The sequence below is a fragment of the Castor canadensis genome, chromosome 1 (assembly GCF_047511655.1).
Source record: "Castor canadensis chromosome 1, mCasCan1.hap1v2, whole genome shotgun sequence".
In the NCBI taxonomy this organism is placed as follows: domain Eukaryota; kingdom Metazoa; phylum Chordata; class Mammalia; order Rodentia; family Castoridae; genus Castor; species Castor canadensis.
Window position 1 is genome coordinate 139,734,658 of NC_133386.1, and position 22,134 is coordinate 139,756,791.

Consider the following 22,134-nt stretch of genomic DNA (forward strand, 5'->3'; position numbering starts at 1 on the left):
TGGGATTACAGACATTTGCCACCCCACCCTGCCCAGCTATATTTAAGAAATTCTTTTTTGTTTCTTTTTTGTGTTTTGAGACAGTTCTCACTTTGTAGCTTAGGTTGGCCTTGAATTCATGATCCTCCTGCCTCTGCTGTGCTGAGGTTATAGGTATGCAGTACCACACTCAGCCCTAATAAATTCTTACTAAGTACTTACACTGTGCCAGGCATTGTGCTGAGTTCCAGAGTTCTGTGGTAAGCACAGTCTGCGATGTGTAGTGGGAGAAAGAGAATTCGTCAGACGCACAGAAGTGTGATTTGAAACTGATTGCTATGGAGGGAAGGAGTATATGGTGCCATGAGAACGCATAGCAGGAACTTGACCTAATCTGGGGGTTAAGGAGGGCTAAGATGAAGAAGTAACATTGGAGCTGATGAGATACAAAAGACAAGTTGGAGTTAACTAGGTCAAGAGATAGGAAAGAAAGATTGAGGGGTCTTCAGGAGCATGGTCTGCACTAGCTCATATGCGGATGTGTCTTATGCTCCTGAATTTCAGCCTCTAATATAGACAGCACTTACCTGAACCAAGCACTATGTTAAACGATCTGCACATATTATCCTGTTAATTCCTTTTAACAACCATCTGCGAAAGTACTACTTTATTCTCATTTTACAGATGGGGAAACTGAGGGCATAGAGAGGTTAAATAACTTGCCCACACTTGCATAGCTAGTAAGCTACAAAGCCACACTTTGAACTAGGCAGCTGTAACTTCAGACCTCATGCTCTTAGCTATTATGCTGTATTACCATCCTCTGTTTTGTTTTTTTCTCATTCCAGTCTACATTTCGTACAGTTACTATCCTGAAGCATAGCTCTGATCTTGTGCTCCTTTCTGGCCTTTAAAAGCTTCAGTGTGGGGCTGAGGTTGTGGCTGAAGTGGTAGAGAGCCACTTGCAAGGGCAAGGCCCCAAGTTCAAATTCCAGTATCGCAATAAACAAACAAACATGAAAACCAAAAATAACCGCAAACCTTTGCTGTCTCCTATCACCTACAGGATAAAATCTGAATTCCTTCACATGATGTAAGTGCCTCACAGTTTGGTACTACTTATCCTAAAACTGCATGCCCCTGCAAAATGTAATATGCTCTGTCTGCTCAGCTGTTTTCTCGGCCTGGAATGCTTTTTTAAAAAAACTTTTCCCTGCTCATCCTGGGTAAACTTTCCCCATCCTAAATTATTCAGTCCTTCACAGCTCCTCTAAACAAGTTCCTTCTCCTGTTTTCCCTTTCTGAGGTGTTTTCACCAAAGCAAGATTCTCAGAGGTCTTTTCAGCTCCCCACCTTTCCATATGCCTGTTTGCTAAGGGCATTGAAGAAATAGCCCTTTCTCAGCCAGGTGTGGTGTTGCAGTCTGTAACCTTGAAGGGCAAGTATTTTCTTACTGAGTTTTAGGTTTCTACTCTATAAAATTGGAGTAGATGTGTCTGCCCTTTAGGATTCTTTAGTGGGGGGAATTATCTGAAATATGACACATAGCCTTCCTTAAATTTTTGAAGTCTGTTCAAATCTGAAGGTTTTGTTTTATCATGCCCATGTTAGATGCCGTTTGTGAAAGCTACCTTACCAAGCCTCGCGTGTAGCTCCAATGACCTGTCCTTATGTGCCAGGCTAAGTTGGTACTACCACTTTCCAGCGATTGCCTCCTGTTATCAGAGTATTAATGACACTCCCACTGTGCCTTGCTTCTGGGATGGGAACCAATAGGATGACAAAGTGCCTCTTTCTAGGAGATTTGCCATTTATTTGGAAAGGAAACCCTAACTAGTGATCTAACCCTAACTACTCAGATTCTCAGTAGACTAGTTCTGTTGCAAGATTTGTTGTGGTTGCTGCTGCTGTTATGGAAACTTGCAGAAAGATTCATGGGAATTTTTGGAGGTAGAAAGGTACTTTAGATAGGATCTAACCCAATCCCCTTCTTTACTGAGACCTAAGCTAGGGCAAGTGACTTGCCCTGAGCCACATACGTAAGTAAGTGACCTGTCCAGAATTTATCTCCAGGGGCTTTCAACATCCAAGGAGCAGTGTGTTTTCTGCCACTGTGAATGCTGTCTCCACAAACTTTCCCCCTATTTTGGTTTCTTCTGCCTTTTTCATCATCATTTTTGTGTTTATGAACAAACATTGTACCAAATATGTTGCCTGCAGGGCCCCAGAGTCATTTTGCTCCTATGACAATGAAACAGGGTTGAACAGGTTCTTAGGTGTTTTGTAGAAAGGTCTTCTTGAGGGAGAACTGAGTGGAGCCTCTTGGAGACTCATGAATCCTCTCTGGGTTTTGATTTGCCCTCTGCTTTTCTCCTCAGGAAGCTTCAGCTTACCTACACTGACTCATTAACCAGCCACTGCCCTCTGGAGAGGGAGAATGAGGCAGCTGTAAATAAGTCAGAGGTCAGGCTTCGAAACAGTCCTCCTCTCCAGTTCTTTCCAGGCTCTACTTCTCTCCCTTGAGAGTGGAAGTCTTTTATTTGGTGCTTGCTGCTTCAGAGGAGTTTGTCCTTTAATACTTGTAAAACTCTTGCATCCTCAAAAAAGAAATCTTGAGTGATTACTTTTGAAATCATAAATTATTTTGCTGTTTTGATTAAAAAGATTATTTATGAGGACATAAAGTATGAGATTTCTTGCTGGGCATGGTGATTCATACCATAATCCCAGCTACTTAGGAGGAAGAGATAGGAGGATCATAGTTTGAGGCCAGTGGCAGGGGAAAAACAGTGAGACCCTATCTAAAAGAATAAGCTGGGCATGTTGGTTCACATTATAATCCCAGCTACATGGAAGGGATGGGTAAAAGGATTACAGTCTCAGGCCAGCCCCAAGCAAAATTACATGAAACCTCATCGGAAAAATAACGAAAACAAAAAAGGCTGGGGTTGTAGATCAAATGGTAGAGCCTTTCCCTAGCAAGCCTGAGGCCCTGAGTTCAGACACCAGTAAAATAGTATAAGGTTTCTTTGAGCTCCTGTAAGTGTGCTAGCTTTTATCCATTCATTCAATTGTTGTCTACTTAAGAGCAGTAGAGAATACTGTAGGGACATGGTAGACAGCTTACTACTTAAATGACTAACTCATGTAAATAAGTCACTTAATTCCTGAACCTCAGATTTCCTCATCTTTAAAAAAACATTATGCAATGCCTTCTAGTCTTTTCTCTGCCACTTGATGTCCTGGCATAATAAATACCTTCAGACTATCATTATTGTTGTTGCTGTTACTTTTGTAATTAATAGCTAACATTTAATGAACACTTACTGTGCACCAGGCACTATGCTAAATACTTCCCATTTATTTTTTAATCTTCACAATAACCCAATGAAGTAAATACTCTATGATTATCCCTATTTTACAGAAAAGGACACTGAGAATTAGAAAGATTAACTAACTTGCCTAAGGTCACATAGCTAGGAAGTGTTAGAGCCCACTTGGGTTGCTCCCCAGAGCCAGTCCTCAGGACAGTCTATAACCTACAGACCTGCCTGGCAGGGTGGAGGGTTTGGATAAGGACATAAGTGACTCTAGATGGTAAGACTGGAGCCAGGTCATGAGGGCCTTCAATGCTAAGCTTGTTATTTTTATTAGAGTCAGCACAGTTCGGGGCAGTCTGAGAATTGCTCTCTTCCTGTCTTATATTTAAACTGTAAAAAATGGTAATATATATTAAAACCTGTCACATTGACATTTTAAACAAGCATAATGAATGCCCACATACCTACCATGCAGCTCAGGAGATGAGCTATTTGTTAGGTCCTTTGGGACATCCTTTATGCTCCTAACTGAACACCACCTCCAACTTCCAGCTGAACTCTCTTCAATTTTCTCCGTGTCCTCCCCCCTTTGCCTTAAATGGTTTTGCCACTCCTATCCCAACTTCCAGGGAAAATGTGTGGTTTGCAGAATCAGGCAGGAGCCATGTGGCCTTCCTGCTGTCTGTCCAGGCTGAGAGGGGCTGGGGGAATTGTGTCTGGCACAGGAGGAGAGGAAGAGAGCGCACTGGAGAAACTGGCAGGCTCTCTGGCTGGCCCAGAAGCTTGGCCACTGGGCAGAGAGGTTTCAGTGGGGAGTTCAGCCTCTCTGCCTTGAGTTTTGCATGGGGTGGGCGGGAGTGGGGAGACCTTTTTGAGAAAAGCTGCAGTATCATTTCTGTCATGGCTAGGAAGCTTCAGGGCTAACACAATGCCAAATGTCTCTGGGTGGTTTTAGCAGTCCTGCCTCTTATTTTCACCCCATTTGTTTTCTGGAGGATTGATTACGTGCCAGTCTTTGCCACTTTGCTTTCCTGTAAATTTTTCTTGACTTTGCTTTGTGGTGCTCTTTTGAATAAGAACTTTCTACAAATAGCCCTTGCGAAGGACAGAGTACAGATGATACTGTGAGAACAGTCTACAGGGCGTGAAAGAAGGGGGTGATGGGAAGTCTCTGCAGCTATGGCTTTGATCTGACCCCCACCTCATCCCCACCACTCACCAAAGATATTGTCTGGTGGCCAGAGGGTTGGATTTTGAAACCTGGCATCCAGATGTAGTTCAGTGGAACAGATTTAAGGAGCCCTAGTGTGCTAGGTACTGTAGTGGACCATAGATAGAGAAGGAACTGGGGTATGCCCCTAGGGAATGTACAGGCTAGATGTGAAGATAAGACTTTTCCTGCAAATACATAAGGCAGTACAAGTGCCAAACACAGAATGTAGGTCATTTTTCTGATCACCAGAGTAGTATGTGGTTATTAAAAATACATTCAAACATAAAAGAAACATACAGAATAGAAAGTCCTGGAATGAAAATGCCCTGCAAGCTAACTTCTCTTCTTAGTTGACAGTGATTTATTGTTCAGTACTGGAGGAGCAGGGATTTGAGCCGACCTCTAAAGTAAAATCCTGGAGGCAAACTGAGAGGAAGAAGGCAGGCATCTTGAGGATCTTGGTTTCCTGCCCCAGGAGGAGCACCCTCTCCAGGTTCTCCAACAAATGGGGAGCCAAACTCTGCTGGGACACCTTGGTGACAGGGACCAATACCAATAGGAAGAAATCTTTGTGAAGTACCCACCATGTTTTTATGTGCTATTCAGTCTGTGGGGTACTTTGTAGATGTTACTGAATTAATCCTCATCACTTTGTAGCAGAGGTGTCTCCTTAATTTACAAATTGGGATACTAAGGCCCAGAGGTTTCTTACCATGGTTTCTTACATAGCAGCAAGTAGTATTCAGTTTTGTCATTTACTAGCTGTGTGATCTTGGGCAAATTTTTTTAGGGGCTTAGTTTCCCCATCTCTAAAGTTGGGTAGTAAGGTGTCTGCCTCATTAGGTGGGTGTTTTTAAGCTTAATGAGTTAGCATACATTAGGTCAGCAGAATGGCCTGGGGTACATAGTAGGCACTCAGTAGCATTGGCTTCTATCTGTTATGTTCTGATTTCTTTCTTGTTCTGACACTCAGCGTCTCCTCAGTTCAATTATTTTTTGTGGTACTGAGGTTTGAACCTAGGGCCTTGACCTTGCTAGAGGCAGGCAATTTACTATTTGATCCACACCACCAGCCCCTCAGTTTGATTCTTAATGCCTTTCCACCCTCTTACCTTATCCTGTGCCCTCATTACAGGTCTCCCACCTATTGGGGCACCCTACTGACTCACCTTGCTGCTAGTCATTAGTCATTTATATACTAGAATAAACCTGGTGTACAGTTCTCATACCACAACTATGTTTTAAAAACAGCCAAATAAACTTTAAACCTTTCTTTGATTCTTTGATTTGAAGTTTAGGATTTTCCATCTCTGACCCCAACTCGCCCTTGTGGGAGCCTGTTCTCTGCTTCCACCCTCCTACCTGCTTTCTGCTCCTCCCCACTTTTGCCCCTTTCCATCTGCGGAAATTCTTTTGTTTATTTTTTTTTTGGCAGTACTGGGGTTTGAACTCAGGGCCTACATGCTTATTAGGCAGGCACTCTTAGCGCTTGAGCCGCCTCACTCCACTAGTCTCATCTGAGCTGCAAGTTCCAGGTTAAAATATCACTCATTTTTTAATCTTTCCCTGCTCTCAACATTTTCGTTTTCTTTGCATCGTTGGTAGGAGTTAGCACATGCTGTCTTGAAATGTAATATTTGTGACCATTTTTGATCTGTGGAATTATAACCTACCTCATTGCAGATGCTGGGTTTAATTTATTTTGGGGTACTTCCTGCAATGTCCTATAACAGTGCTTTGCACGTAGTAGGTGCTGGATAAATGCGGTTTCTTTGAACTAGCTGGTGGGCTTCTGTAGCCTTGTGAAGGTGGCTACCCAGTGGGTGGAAACGCTGGGGTTTTGTGTTGTAAGAGTCAGACATCTTTTCTTTCAGCCTTGGAGAGGCCGAGCCTTAGGCTCTGCCGATGGGTCTCAGCGCCGCTTTCTGTTAAGGTTCCAGCCAGTGCCTGCCCGAACTCAGTCCCGTGCCTTGGCCCCTCCGCCCCTCCCCACAAATGCTCAGCGGAACAGGGGATTAGGTTCTGGCAGCACAGCTGGGATTTTGGCGGCCATTCCACAGTCGACAATAGCGCAGCCACCCGGACAGGACAGCGCAGGCCTGCACTCCAGGGCCAAAATCTGCCCGGGCCTCTTGTTTGGGTGACCGAGGGGGAGGAGCAGGCACAGAGCAGCATCCTGGCCTTGCCACGCAGAAGGTACGGCTGGAGAGGTTCCCGCGGGAATGGGGAATGGGCTGGGGCGGCGTGTGCCTCGGCCGGCGCTTTGTGTGCAGCAGAGCGGGCAGGCGGGCAGCATGCGTGCGCTCCCCGACTGCAGGAAGAAGGCCTGTGTGTGCGCTCCTGGAGTGGCTGTTCCGCCCAGCTTGGCCTGCCCTGCGTGGCCGGCCAGGGCGCTGGCCAGGCGGGCTCTGCTGCCCCGAGCCCCAGGAGGGCGGGCGGAAAAGGCGGAGGGGGAGTGTCCGGCCCCCGCTCAGGTTTGTCTGGCAGGGCAGGCTGGGTATGCTTTTGTGTGTTGCTACCCGGGCTGGCCGCCTTGCCGCCCCACCCCCTTGCGTCCTGCTCTCGTTTGGGGACCGCCAGCTCCTGCTCCCCTCCCCCTGCTCCTACCCCCAGCGGTCTCTGCGGGGCTGTCCTCCAGACCGCGGAGGAAGCTCGCTGCGCCTTTAAAGAAAGCAGACTCCTGGCTGTGACGCACTTCTGGCTGTCAGCCAGGAAGATCGCTCCAGCCAGGCCGACTGAGAAGAAAACCAACAACTTTTCTTTTGTGTGTGGGGTTACTTTTCACTGCCCCCCTCCTCCTGTCCTTTCAAGATTTAAATGCTAATGGCGGATTAAAACCTGTAGATACGGTTGGCTTTAGGAATCTGGTAAGGCCCCCCCCTGCACCGAGACTTTTCCTCCTCACTCTTTCTCTGGGTTTTTGTTCAAACATGGATGAGGGTGGGGTGGATTCTCCCCCTCACTCCCTTTGCTGCGCCATCCTAAATGGGAGGGAGGGGAGAAGGAGCGCAAGTAAACAGAGGGAAGGCAGGCGCCGAGCCTCTCGCCAACATCCGGGAGTTGGCGCCTTTCGCCCAGGGCCGCTCGCTGTCCTCCTGCGCTGCGTGTCACTGTTTTTGTTCCGAGGGAAGCGCGTGCGCCGCCGCGCTGGAGCCGTACGGACAGTCGGCGGCCTTCCCTCTTCCCCGGCGTCCCTGCTTGTGCGCGGTGGTGGACAGTGAAACAGGTTCACTTTGCCAGTGGCAGGGTCCTACCTGGGTGTGTGGATGCCGTGGTGGGGCGGGTGCTGCTGAACTGCTGGAGCGCTGGCCTTGTGTGCGCTCAAGCGTACAGTATCTGGCCGCAGGCCGCAGGTCCACTTCATGCTTGCAACCTTTCTGTTCACATCTTTCAAATCTGGACCCCACGGAGTATGGGGAAAAGGGGCGGATATCAATAAGCTACTTGTGAAGAAACCAAGGAATATGGGCTTCCCCTCGGAGTGTCCCTTATTCCTTTCCAGGGCCTCAGAATTCTCGGCCAAACTCTAGATGACAAGACAGTCTCAAACAAAAAAACCTAAGAGTAGATATCTTGCTGGTGCGTCCCCTGCCGTGGAGAGTGTAAAAAGGCCAAAAGGACCAGCAGGTCCATGAGAGGCCATGGCCTCTTAGGTTTTTTTGTTTGAGACTGTCTTGCCTTATCCAGGCCACTTTTGGGCTCCTGGACTCAAGCGATCTTCCTGCCTCAGCCTCCTCCTGTACTTGGTACTACAGGCACATATCAGGCCATCCTATCCGTTTTGGTTATTATAGTGAATTATCCTGTAATAAGGTAGCTTGGCCTTTGCTGGGCCTCTCTAGGGTACTCCTCCAGATGAGGTCTGGGTGGTTGCTTTCCTGTCTCCTGATCTATCCCTCCCAGAACCGGGGGAGGAGGAGTCCCAAGATCATGGTGTTTACCCTTTGGAGGCAGGTGTTGCTCAGATAGGAGGAGTATCTCTTTTAGAAAGGGGCAGAACATGGAATTTTAATGGCTGTTGGCGGGCAGACTCCCACGGTCAGAGGTGCTAACTTTTGCCATTGAGGTTGAGCACATAGATAGAGCAGCCATTTTCTTAGCTGGGAGTCGGTAAAGCTTTGGAAGCATAGAGCAGAGAGGTAGTTGGGGCCTGGAGAAAAGCTCCTTAGGGTGGGAGCATGAGTGACCCTGAAATTTTGGGAGTGGGAGCTAGCACTAAAAGAATGAGGTTCACTTGACACAGGGGCGCCAGAGCTGAGAGATCAGGACAGTTTAGCAGCTCTCCAGAGCAAAGGTCATTTTGGTGTTATCTTGAGGTAAGATGGTGTTCAGGCAGGCAATAAGTGGCTGAGAGGCACTCTCAAGGGAACTGGCACCCATGCTGGGGGCGGGGCATGGAGAGCAGTGCTGCTCCCACTCAGACTGGCCTATCACTTGAGATCTCTTAAAACTGCTGCTCTTTCAGAACAGAGATCCCTGAGCTCAGCAACCTGACCCTCTGGTCCTGGTCCTTGCATCTGGGCAGGTGGTTTGCATTAGCTTCAGTCCTGGTAGGAAACCATGGCTAGGCTTTAACTCTTTAAGGTCCAGAACTCTTTAAGGTTCAGGCTATATGTTTCTTGAGTATCACTTTCCTTGTCCTGACATCGTTTGTGGAAACATAAAGGGCTTCCTGTAAACGTGGGAATTGGTCCTGATGGGGAGCTGCATTAGTCCCTTTGGGAAGTGTAACAAAGATGTAAGTTTACAAGGCCTCTGTTGCTGTGTCCCAGGCCTTTGTGGACCAGGGAGAAGGTAAGGGAGCGTTTCCAGCTCTAGGAAGCCTCAGTTTTAGATTCTGGGGGCTTCCCCCCCCCCCCCCCCGCCAAGGAACCAGGTAGGTAGGAACTCTGAAGCTGTCCTCTGGGCCTGGCCTGCATTCTGGGAATTTTGGTTTTCTGTTTGTGGATTTGGGGTGATGGTGGTGCCTGATCTGATCAAATTGGGGTGTATCTCAGCAGATCCTTCTGTGAAATGCTTCCAGGCTGCAATGGCAGGCATCTGGTTTTCCATCACCATCACCCAGCCTTCTGGGTGGGGCCTGCCTCAGATTTCAGGGGGAGGGTGAGGAGGATGGTGCTCTGGCTGAGAGCCCTTGGGTTCCAAGCCAAGGCTACTTAAAGCTGTAGTTGCAGTGCTGAGCACTAGCAGGGACACTGGCTTCAATCATTCATTACCCTAAGAAGCTGTCAGTACCAGTGAGCAGCTGAGCTGTGCTAAAGCCACTCTCTCTGGTATCCTGAGGAAGTAAGTGTTTCTTTGCCTTTCATGACAAGGTCCTTCAGGAGTTCTTACCATTAAGTATTGGATTCCTCCTATTCTGTGTCGCATTCAGCCTTGACACCAGTTTTCTTGAGTCTGTCTAGAGACAGGCTCTGTTGGGAGGACCTAAGGGTTTTATGTTTTGCCTCTGAGATGAAGAAAAGAGGTTGGTTAAGCCTCAAGTCATTTTTGGCAGCACAGTTGTGGAATATTTCAGGGAGCAAGGTCTACCTCCTTTTGCAAATAAGATTTCTGACTGAAGTGTTGGGCCTCCTTGAAGGTCTGCAAGGCAGTGGTGGGGATGGGGGAAGGTGATCTGGACCACAATTCCCTTGTTATTGAATAGCACAGAGATGTTTTTTAAAAAGAAATGACAGGCATGGTATGGTTCATGTCTGTAATCCCGGCTGCTCCGGAGTTGGCGTTCAGGAGGATCCAGGCTTTAGGGCCCTGAAAAAAAAAAAAAGACAAGAAACCCTATTTGAAAAAAATAAAGCTGAGTTAAAACCTCAGTACTACCAAACAAACAAACAAAAAGCCACAGTTGAGGAGTTGTCTGTTGCTACCTTTACCCTACGGGCTGAGCATATAGCCTGTAGCTGTAGGCTGGCCAGACACCAGAAAAGCCTTATTTCATTGCATTAGTTGAGGTCATCTGGGCCTGGATCCAAGGACGAGGTAGTCAGTGCCCACAGATAGGCCATTCTTGGAGGAAATCATCCAAGACTGAGGAACTTGTGGGCCCCTTACCTTTTCTATCCTGAGAGCTCCCTTCACCATTTCCCTTGCCGCTACCAAAGCCCAGGTGAATTGGCTCCTTTCCAAGACTGCTGATGTTATGACAGGTGGAGTCATGTTGGGTTTTGCAGGGTTAGGAAGTACTTTATTATAATTAGCACCTAGTTATACTTAGCATTTAATTATTTTCTTCTGCTGGTAATTCATGTCTATTTAGTTTTACTCCTCACTCTGCTATATAAACCCCCCAAAGGCAAGGGCAATGCCATTGTCTCTATTTTTCATGTAGCTTCTAGGACAGAAAGAACATATATAAGACTAAAAATATACCTTTTGGTTGGCTGATAAGCAGAGTGCACTTGAATAGGAAGTACCAAGAGATGAGGGGGAGCGAATTATCAGATTTATATATCTCTTTCTCCTTACCTGACAGTCAGCACCTTTTGGGCAAGAGTGGTGTCTTTATCTCCACACCTTGCATACAGAAAGTGCTTAGCAAATGTTGGTTCCATAGAACCTGCACCTTAGAGATGCTATTATATGGGGAGATTTATAGATGAAGTGACTCTTATCACTATCATTTCTCTTTCTAAAATAGTGCTAGAAGGTGGCTGATTGTGCCCACAGAAATTTGTAGGAACCGTAGGGGCTGTTAGGAGGTATTGAGGAATATTTACTCATCGTCTGTGGTCCCACGGGTAGGTTGGCAGGCAGATGGCTGATTCCCCATGGCAAAGGAAATTGGGGGTAAAAATACCAGAACAAGTGCCTAACCTTTCATTAAATGTCCCCTAGGAGCTCCTCCATAATGAGGCTTAGCTTTGTCTGGAAACCTTGGTTTGGATCTGTCCAGTCCCTTATTTCAACCATGTCTGTTTTTAATATTACAAGTCGTAAAAAATCCAGAAATTGATTTCTCCAAGGACTTGGTTATTGTTAGGTAGAATTTGGATGCCTGCAGAAAGGAGCAAGAAACCAACTTCTCTGTTTAAGAACAGTGATCCTTTATTGAATTCTTACCTTGCACCAGACAGTGCACTATTTGCATTATCTTTAAACATCATAGTAAGCTAGAGAGGTATTTGTGGATCTGTTTTGCAGATGAAGATAGTGAGGCCAAATGAGGCTGTGTTAACTGTGCAAAGTCACATGAGCATGGTCTCAGGAAATCAGTGTCCAGACCTAGATCTGTCTGAAAAACCAGTTTTTCCGTGTTTAAAGGCTCCATGCCCCAAAGACCAGGGTTAACATTCAAGTTTGAATGTTGCGTTTTGTGAAACAAAGATCGCGTGGGAAGTTTGTGAACGTTGAACTGAGTGTTGGTCTTCACATGATGAGCTTTATAGTAATTTTCACGTGCTCTGAGCTCTGTCAAATTCCCATGGTGCCTCAGAGGCACGAGTGCTGATTGGAGAGGGAGCTGTTTAAGCATTCAGAGCCGATAAATGGAACCATTTCTCCTTGACTCCTTGATCATGGATCTTGATACAACTAACTGCTCTTCCTCTCTTAGGTTCCAGGTACATTGGTGTGACAGTCTGGGATCACCAAGATGACACTGCACACCACACGGGCGACTGCACTCCTCTCTTGGGTGAGTAGTTGTGCTTTCTTTTGTTTGTTGTGCTCTTTCAGGAAGCTGCAGAGGAGTTTTCTAGGCAACAGGGTTATGCAAAGTCTTCCCACTTCCAGACCAAGTATGGTTTTCGATTGCCTTTCCCCTTTGACTTTAATAACTTGCCTCATTTCCAAAGACATTGCTGCTGGCAGTGGTCTGTGCTCTCCACTTTCATAGCTCAGCAGGGGGTCCTCTGAGGTGCACATTGCCTTTGGTTGAGAGAAGGGTGCTCACAGGACATCATGGAGATCCGTCTTCATTTACTCTGACTAAAGGTTGACTATGAACTTTCATAACCAACTTTGCAGGGACTTTGGTCTTCAAAGGCTTTTATTCTTAGTCAAGATTCTCCTCACCTTTATTCTGTTTCTCTCTGCTCACATTGTCCTTATGGTATTTTTTTTGGTGATACTGGGGTTTGAACTCGGGGCCTTCACCTTGAGCCACTCCACCAGCCCCATTGGTTTTGTGTGTGTGTGTGTGTGTGTGTGTGTGTGTGTGTATGTGGAGGGTTTTTCCAGATAGAGTCTAACAAACTATTTGCCTAGGCTGGCTTCAAACTTCGATCCTCCTTATCTCTGCCTCCTGAGTAGCTAGGATTACAGGTGTAAGCCACTGGCGCCCAGCTTCTGGTACCTTGTTGATTATTTCACCTAAATTCTTCTGTTAGGTATCTCATGTATTTTCCTCCTGAGACAGTGGCAAATAAGAAAATAATACTGAGCATTGGACATTTTAAAGTTACAGAGGAGGCCATGTAGCCCGGTGCCGGTGGCTGATGCCTGTAATCTTAGCTTCTTAGGAAGCAGAGATCAAGAGGATCATGGTTTGAAGCCAGCCAGGGCAAATAGTTTTCGAGACCCAATCTCAAAAAAAAAAAAACCCGTCACAGAAAAGGGCTGGTGGAGTGACTCAAGGTGTAGGCCCTGAGTTTAAACCCTAGTACTGCCCCCCGCCAAAAAAAAAAAAAGAGGCCATGTGATGATGAGATGAGTATTGGCCTTGGAATCAGACAGCCCAGCTTAGAATCAAAACCCCGGCTCCTGTGCAACCCAGGGCAAGTTAGCCTCTTAGCATCTCATTTGGAAAATAAGGATAGTAATGCCACATGGGGTAATTATGAGGATAATGAGATGTTTAGTATACACACACACACACACACACACACACACAACCACTTTGTCACTTTTCAGACAGGGTCTTGCCATGAGGCCCAGACTGGCCTCCAACTTGAGATCTTCTTGGGAATGCAGTTTTTAGTTGTCCACTTTAAATTGAGTGTTTTATTTTTTTATTTTTACATTTATATTGCATTTTAAGTTTTTATTTTTCGTGGTATTGGGGATTGAATTCAGGGCTTGCTAGGCAGGTCTACCACTTCAGCCATGCCACCAGCCCTTTTTGCATTGTTTATTTTTGAGATAGGGTCTTGCTTTATGCTAGGACCTCCTATTTGTATGCTGGAATGACAGGCACCTGCCACCACATCCAGCTTTTCGCATTGAGATGGGGGTCTCTGGAAGTTTTTGCCTAGGCTGGCCTCGCATCAAAATCCTCCCAACCCTGTCCCTCCCAAGCAGTTAGAATTACAGGCTTGAACCACTGCTCCTGGCCACATTTCAGTGTTTTAGATCTGTATTAGAAACACTGTCAATTCTTCCTCCTCCTTTCTTCAACCTGCAGGTGGGGTGGGGTGTGTGTGGGGAGGAAGCCTGACTGGATTATAATAGGGAGCCATGAGCTATGTCTATAGTTCAGTAGATCCAACTATGGATACTGGGGGCTCCTCTAGGCACATTGCTTTGTTGATTGTCTTATATATTTATTTATGTTCTAGGCTTATCTTTACAGTGACTACTATCATCAGAAAGAATAGATATGATTTAGTTGTTTGGTTTTTTTTTTTTTGCGGTACTGAGGCTTGAACTCAGGGCCTTCACCTTGAGTCACTCTACCAGCCCAATTTTTGGGTTTTTTCAAGATAGGGTCCCACAAACTCTTTGCCCAGGCTGGCTTCGAACCATGATCCTCCTGATCTCTGCCTCTTGAGTAGCTAGGATTTATAGGCGGGAGCCACCAGCACCTGGCTCACTGTTCTGTTTAATAGCAAATACTTGTATGCTTTTTCAAGCCATAGTGAACATGCATTAAAATATTAAAGTATAGTTATGTGGAATTTTTTCAGTTTAATCAAAAGTTATGCAGCTAAAATGAATTTTATGAAACTAGCAGCATGAAATACAACTTCTGTTATGTATATATTACATACATAGGATAATTACAACTGTGGTTGTAAAACAAATACATAGGGAAAAAATTCTAGAAAAAATTAAGAGCTGGAGGTATAGCTCAATGGTAGAGCACTTGCTTAGCATGCACAAGGTCCTGGGTTCATTCCCCACACCATAAAAAAGAAAAATCAAAATGCGAAATACATGTATGAAAAATGCTGTCGTGAGTGGGAAGGTGTTTTTGTTCAAGTTTTCGGTAACTTTTATTTTGTTTTACTTAAAGTGTAGTTTGAAATTATTCTGTAACAGCCTGTGGTAATGACTAAACAGCTGCAGGGAATTTTAAGACTCAGCAACTTTGATCAGCCTGGAGCAACTTGAAGACCTTGCAGGCAGCTCTTGTCCTCACACCGCACTCATGATGAGAGACAGCAGTCGCTCCACTTCTTTACCTTGACATGATTGATTACTCCGCTGAGGGTAAAGTAATTCACAGAAGGAAAAAGTATTGTTGGATCATTACTTAATTGGGATAAGCTATGCATCAGATTGCTTAGGTGACTTTAAGCCAGGTAACTGGTGGGATTTTTCAGTCTTGTGAAGGAGAATTAGTTGTACCCTTTGAATGTTCTACCTAGATAGCAGTTATTAAAAGGAGGTGGCTTGAGATGCCTTTTTTTGTGTGTGTGGTACCGGGACTTGAACTCGGGGCTTATACCTTGAGCCATTCACCAGCCCTTTTTGTGCTAGATATTTTCGAGATAGGGTCTTGTGAACTATTTGCCCAGGCTGGCTTTCGAACCATGATTGTCCTGAGCTCTGCCTCCTGAGTAGCTAGGTTTACAGGTGTGGGCCACTGGCACCCTGCTGAGATGCTTACATCTGGGCAGCTTCTGTATTTTCAAAAGGGATCTTGGTTGAAGTTTTCAGAATCTTTGAAGAAAACATAGACTGACTTAGCCCCCCCAATTACACTGAGATTTTTTTCAAAAGATAGTATAAATATATAAATATATTGTCTTAAGACTTCAATGTACGACCAATGAGAGGTCGTACTTTATATTCCACACATTAGCAATACTGGGGTTTGAACACAGGGCCTCTAACACTTGAGCTATGCCCCCTTTACTTATTTTTCAGCTACAGTCTCACACTTTTTGCTCCAGTGGGCCTTGGTCTTCGATACTCCTACCTAGGCTTCCGATGTAGCTGGGATTACAGACATGTAGTGCACTACCTTGTCTGACTTGTTTGTTGAGATGGCATCTTGCTAACTTTTTGCCTGGGTTTGGCCTTGAACCACAGTCCTCCTATTTCTGCCTCCCAAGTAGCTGGGATTACAGGTGTGAACTATCTTGCCCAGCCCCAGACTGGCCTCTTACCTCCTGGGCTCAAGCAATTCTCCCACCTTAGCCTCTCTAGTAATTGGGACTGTAGGTTTACCCAGCTGAAATTATTATTCAAAAGCCTTTCCTTCCTCTGGTAATAACAGGTAAACCTGAGTCCAGGTTTCTCCTGAACCTGAGTGCCTGTGGAATTCAACCACAGGTTTTCCTGTAGAGGTTATTTAACATCCCTGTTGAAGAACCTGTGCCTGAGTTGCTTGCATGTGACCCCTGGTTTATTTTCAGGTTTTAAAGACTGATTCAGATGGATGGTTTTCTGAAGCCAAGTAAAAGGAACGGACAGCTGAATCAGAATTGAAAGTTTTTGTCTGTGGGGTTCCCAACTCGTCTTTACCTTCTCTTTTTTTTTCTTTCCTCTTTTGGCGATACTAGGGTTTGAACTCAGGGCCCCTCACTTGCAAAGCAGGTGCTCTACCACTTGAGCCACTTTTCTGTGTTGGGTATTTTTGAGATAGGGTGTTGCTTTTATTGTCTGGACTGACCTCGAACTATAGTCTTCCTGATCTCTGCCTCCCAAGTAGTGAGGATTACAGGCATGAGCCACCAGCACCATGTCTTTTTTATTTTTTCTTTTTATAATTGTCTTATTGTCATTGTTTATCCTTCCTTGAAAAGTTTTCTCTCTAGAAATAATTTTTACTTATTCATTTATTTTGAATAATGGGGTTTTAACTCAGGGACTTCCTCTTTTTAAGCAGATACTGTACTCCTTGAGCCACACCCAACAGCCCTGGAGAGAATTCTTTTTAAACATTTTTATTAGCATATATTAGTTGTACAGGGGGTTTCATTGTGACATTTCCATATATGTTTACAGTGTACCTTGGTTTGGAAAGAATTTTTTAAATATATTAATGACAAGATTTTATACCTATTGGGGAGTGTACAACATGTAATATTCAAGTGTCAGATAAAATTCAGGAGCTACAAAGGGCTGCAATATAAAAATTCAAGAGATAAAAGGGGTTCCAATGTAAACATTCCAGAGATACAAAGGATGGTAATGTAAAAAAGCCTTTCTTTTTCCTACCTCAGGCTGTCTGCCATCCAGTGTCTTTCTCTCGAGGGAAGACGTGCTAGTAAGAAATTACAGAGGGTTGAGAACTTATTGTACCTCTTTGTATTTAAGTGTGCCCTGGTACCAGCCTGTACTGGAATAGAGTAAGCTTGTTAAAGCTGCCATATCCTACAACTGTGGGCACCCTGTGAGAAGAGAGGCGCCAGCGTCTGGGGAAAGGAGCTAACCACACCCTGTGGCATTTCTAACAGTCTCACCAGGCTCTTCCCTTTGGCTTGCAGGTAAACAGTCTTCGTGTGGCTGACCCTGTGGAGGCCTTGCAGCAGCTCCAGGACTGCACTGTCTTTATCAGGATCATTAATAGCATGTGAGTATGCAGTCCCACCTCCCAGGAGCTGATTGCTAGGGTGGGACTGGACTGCATTTCCTTGCTTGGTGGGTTGTGACCTAAAAGCAGGGGTGAGACTGGGACGTCAAATGCCTGGGTGGGTCCAAAGGCCAGCACTTTGACCTCACCCTAAAGCCACTGGGCCTCTCTGGGAGAGGTTTCAGGTTTGCCCCCTCTGAAAGCTTCCTCAGTCTTACATAAAAGGGCCTCCAAGGCCTCCCCATTGTCTTCCCCACCCTCTCGTATAAACTCTCTGTTAGCAACCTCAGGGACCAGGAATAAGAAAGAGGAAGACGCTCTTACATTTCAGAGAGTTAGCACAGTGTAACCATTATAACATTCCTAATCCGTTATAGCATTTCCAATATTTTTTTTGTTGTTGGTACTAGGATTTGAACTCAGGGCCTATACCTTGAGCCATTCCACCAGCCCTTTTTTTGTGATGGTTTTTTTCGAGATAGGGTCTCATGAACTGTTTGCCTGGGCTGGCTTCGAACTGCAATACTCCTGATTGTCTCTGTCTCCTGAGTAGCTAGGATTATAGGTGTGAGCCACTAATGCTCAGTCTTTTTTTTTTGAGATAGGCTTTCACTGTGTAGCTTAGGCTGGACTCAAAACTTGTTATACAGCCCAAGGCTGGCCTTGAACTTGTGATCCTCTTGTTTCTACTTCCCAATTATAATGTATACTTCCATGCCTGGTTGAATTGATTGGGTTTCAATCAATGTTAAGTGACCAGATGAATGAGTGAAAGTATAGTGGGGTTCTCTGTCACCAAAGTCTAGTAGCCAAGGACAGGTGAGTCCACTAGAGTGGATTTTATATTATTTTTTAAATGTATGATGGTAGTGGGGTCCCTTACAAGATTTTAAAACCTGCTTTAGTGTCTCTGAAAGCTCTCGTTGGTTCAGATATGCCATTTTTTCTCCCAGTTACCCAGGCAAGGCTTTCAGCAGCATCCTGCTCTCCTCAGCACTAATTTCTAATAGGTCACCGTCCTTTCCCTTTGTCCATTAGAAGACTTATCACTTCCCTTTCTCTGCCTCATTCTGGATATCAGGACCTCCTGGCCTTGTTCTTCTCTGGTTCCTCCTTGCAGTCCATTCCTATACCGATGGTCTCCAGAATCTTCCTCAAATCCTGCTTTCATTGTGACACTTAAGCAACTTGTCATTGCTAGTAAATTGAAATCGACAACCATTAGCCTAAGGACTGGGGTTGTAGCTCAGTTCTTGCTCAGCATGTACAAGGTTCTGGGTTGCATCCTTAGCCCCAAAAACAAAAATTTGTAGTCTGTTGGTCAAGATCTTTTATCAAGCTGAGCATGAGTGGTGCATACCTATGGTTCCAGCTGCTCCAGAGGCTAAGATGGGAAGTTGCTTGAGTCCAGGAGTTAGAGACCAGCCTGGGCAACATTTGAAACCATATCTCAAAAACCCCAAAACAAAACAACAATAAAAATACCTTTCATTAGAGACTCATTTCTTACCAATTTTGTTTCCTGCTTGCTTTTCTCACCCTACTTCATCCCATTGTTTTGGTGCTGTGGAACTTCCTGAATCCTGGCTTTAAGTAATTGTATCCTTGTGGTGCTGCTTCTTTGTTGCTGTGTTCTCCTTGTTGATATTTAGGTTAAGGTTCTTTTTACAAGAATTTATAGGTAGGGTTGTAAACCACCTATAGCCAGCAATTTATTAATACTAACAAAAACCATTATTTTGCAGACCCAGTGAAGTGATAGTCTAGATACCTAGCAGCGATGGCTGGTAAATCCACTAGGCTGCCAATATTTAGCCCACTGTTTAATTTTACCACCACTAAAAAGAGAGAACCAGGTATAACGTATCTTTTGGGTAATATATAATCAAGAACAGTTTTCTTTTTTCACTTCAAAGTAAGTCAAGGAGCTTTTGCTTTTGAAAAGATAAATTTCCTTGGCCTGATGACGAGAACAATAGATGTATCTAAGAGTAAAGATGTATGTTTGTCCTTGGTTTATAACCTGGGAAAAAACTTTCATAGGAAATTCAAGATGCCTGTTTTCCAAATTGTTTCTAGGGAAGGCAGGAGGGAGAGAATGAGAGTCAGAAAAATTAATAGATACGGAGGTAGTGGCGATTAAAATCCCAGGTTGCCCTAACCTCCAGGCAATACAGAGTAGCTGTCTTTGGAAAGACAGATTTTTTTTTTTTTCTTTTTTTTGTGGTACTGAGGTTTGAACTCAAGACTTCATGCTTGCTAGGCAGGCACTCTGCCACTTGAGCCACTTTGCCAACCCTTTTTTGTGTTGGGTATTTTTGAGATATGGTCTCATAATCTATTTGACCAGGCTGGTTTCAAACCATGGACTTCCTGATCTGTCTCTTGAGTAACTAGGAATACAGGTGTGAACCACCAGCACCTGGCAAGACAGACATTCTTGGTTAAAGTGTTTGGCTATGCATCTCTGATACTGCTACTGATGCTGACCTAAATCAGAAATGTCATTCCAAAAGGATGGTAGTAGAGGTTGGCAGGATTGGGGAGCAGAGAGAAGCTGTGGGAATTGGGCAGGGCTGGGCATGTGGCCTTCTTTGTGGGACGATGCATTGGCATCAGCTTATGACACTTTTCCTTGTTCTTTTGTGAATGAACACCTAAAGCAAAAAGGCTGTCCTATCTCTTTGATGGCTGTGATGCTTGAATAGGAAAGGAGACTGGAGGCATTTTGCCAACAAAACTAAAGCCCTGACATTCATCTTTCTGATGTTGACCTCTGCTCGTTCCAGTAAAAAGCATCTCTCAGCTGTCAGTCATATGAATGCACCGAGCACCTGTTAGATGCCTTGTGTTCAGCCAATACAGTTAGCAAGTGAGCAGTTGTAAGTAGTGCAGTTGTATTCCCAAGTGCTGTAGGACTACTTGGGAAGGTGATGGAGGCATGACCAGCTGTAGTTCAGGATGGTTCCCTGTTAGAGCTGACACTTGAACTCATTGTAAAAGTCTAGGCAGGATTTCTCTAGGAGTAGCATTTTCCAAAGCATATTCCATGCAGCTTTACTTATACCAGGAGCTTAGGGAGGAAAAAGGTTTATAATCAAACAGGGTTAGGAAGTAATATATCCTCTTCTGTAGAAAACTGTCCATGCTGAATGATGGGCCATGTCCATAGTCCCAGTTACTTGGGAGGTTGAGGGAGGAGGATAACATAAGCACACAAGTTTAAGATCAAACTGGACATCATAGTAAGACACTTACCCGCAACTCCCTACCTGCATCTCAAAAACAGAAAACTAGGGCTGGGGGTGTAGCTCAGTAGTAGAGTGCTTGCCTGGCATGCACAAGGCCCTGAGTTCAATCCCCAGCACTGCAAAAAAACCCAAAAAACAACCAACCAAAAACAAATAAACTCCCAGAAAACCAAAAAAGAAAATTATCAGTTTAGTTTAACCTAGAATTTTTTCAAACATTGAACTGGAAAGTCTTTATTTGTATTTTGTATATACTACTCTACACTTAAGATACTCCCATCTGTGGGTGGATAGGGAAGACGGCTCATTTCAAAGTCAGGCCAGGCACTGGTAATCCTAGCTACTCAAAGAAGGCAGAGATCAGGAGATCTGTGGTTTAAAGCCAACGTCCGGCAAATAGTTTGCAAGGCCCTATCTTGAAAAGATCCATCACAAAAAAGGTCTGGTGGAGTGGCTCAAGAGGTAGAGCATCTGCCTAGCAAGTGTGAGGCCCTGAATTCAAATGCCAGTACAGCCAAAAAAAAAAAAAAAGTCAGTGAGATTAGCACCTCCTCAAGAGTTTGTAGGACTCCTTAATCTCAGGCCAGCTACCCAGAATGCCTCTTGCAAGCTTCCTTAGGAAGAAGCCTTTGAAATCATGTGGAAGATGGGGGCGAGGGGGAGGATACTCATGGTCTTGGGTTGGATGCTCCTTGTGCCTTACAGACTATCTGGCACTGGAGTTCTGCCCTCCTTTCCACAAGGTTGGCTGAGACCTGAGGATTAGTCTCTCTAAGTGTTGTCTAGATAGAGTTCAGCTTTGTAACCTGATGTGTACTTTCACCCGTTTCAAGAGGTAAAGAGATAGTTATCTGAAAAATGAAGCTGCAGTTAGAGTGAACGCTCACTGGCCACAGACCGGCTATGTGAGAGCGCCCCCTGCTGCCTCGCTCCCTCACTGCTCTCTTTGTGCTTTGCTTTTGCTGTTAAACATGTGAGGGTCAGGGAGCAAGGACAGCTCAAGAGTGATTTAGCTGTATGGTTCCAGACCAGCCCCGGCTACAAAGTAAGACTCTGTCTCAGAAGACTCTAGCTGTCTTTCCCAGGCTTCCTGACCTTTTACAGTTGAGTCATTCCAAACTGTCTACCCTAGCTTCCCATTCATCTGTGCTGTCTCCATTTCTTCATTACATGTTGCAAATGCAATGACAGTGTGTCCTCTTTTCTAGAAAGACTCCATGCTTCAAGTCCCCACTTCTCACTTACCACACAGTTCTATCTGAATAAATGGTGTTCTGCCATCTTCTTACTGCCTCTAGGATCTAGTCTGGTTCTCTCCCAAATCCAGCATAAAACAAACTTAAAGGTGGGGAAGTAGAATATAAGCAAATAGGGCCAGAGATTGTTAAGTACTATAGTCTTAACACTTGGTCTTTTTCTAGCCATGGCACTGAAGAAGGGCAGCAAATCCTGCAGCAGCCGGTGCCTGAGAGACTGGACTTTGTGTGCAGTTTTCTGCAGAGTAAGCACCTTTCTTATCTAGCTGGGCAGCTCTGGCTTCTGGGGTTTGGGAGAACAGAGGTGCCAGTCAAAGGTGTCTGGAGGAGAAAGGATGCAGAGTCCCTAGTCTAGCACAGGATGAATACAGCTGGATCAGCCTCCCTGAGTATTGTGATGCCTCCCCTGGTCAGTATCCCAGAGCTCATCTCAGGT

The 22,134-nt window shown here is 45.1% G+C and overlaps 1 protein-coding gene across 7 annotated transcripts in view; it reads left to right on the forward strand.

Moving 5' to 3' along the window:
* The window catches only part of Numa1 (nuclear mitotic apparatus protein 1), a 68,214-nt gene that overhangs the window by 26,087 nt on the left and 19,993 nt on the right, over positions 1–22,134 (forward strand). For 3 of the 7 annotated variants that reach the window (XM_074084026.1, XM_074083999.1, XM_074084006.1), the window contains exons 2-4: positions 12,065–12,145; positions 17,106–17,191; positions 21,864–21,943. In XM_074084026.1, the coding sequence (XP_073940127.1) occupies positions 12,104–12,145; positions 17,106–17,191; positions 21,864–21,943 (208 nt within the window). In that variant the 5' untranslated portion in view covers positions 12,065–12,103. Of the gene's footprint in view, positions 1–6,392; positions 6,709–7,070; positions 7,380–7,587; positions 7,739–12,064; positions 12,146–17,105; positions 17,192–21,863; positions 21,944–22,134 lie in introns of those variants that run through there. The other 4 variants (XM_020160930.2, XM_020160931.2, XM_074084017.1 and 1 more) reach the window with 3 other exon arrangements.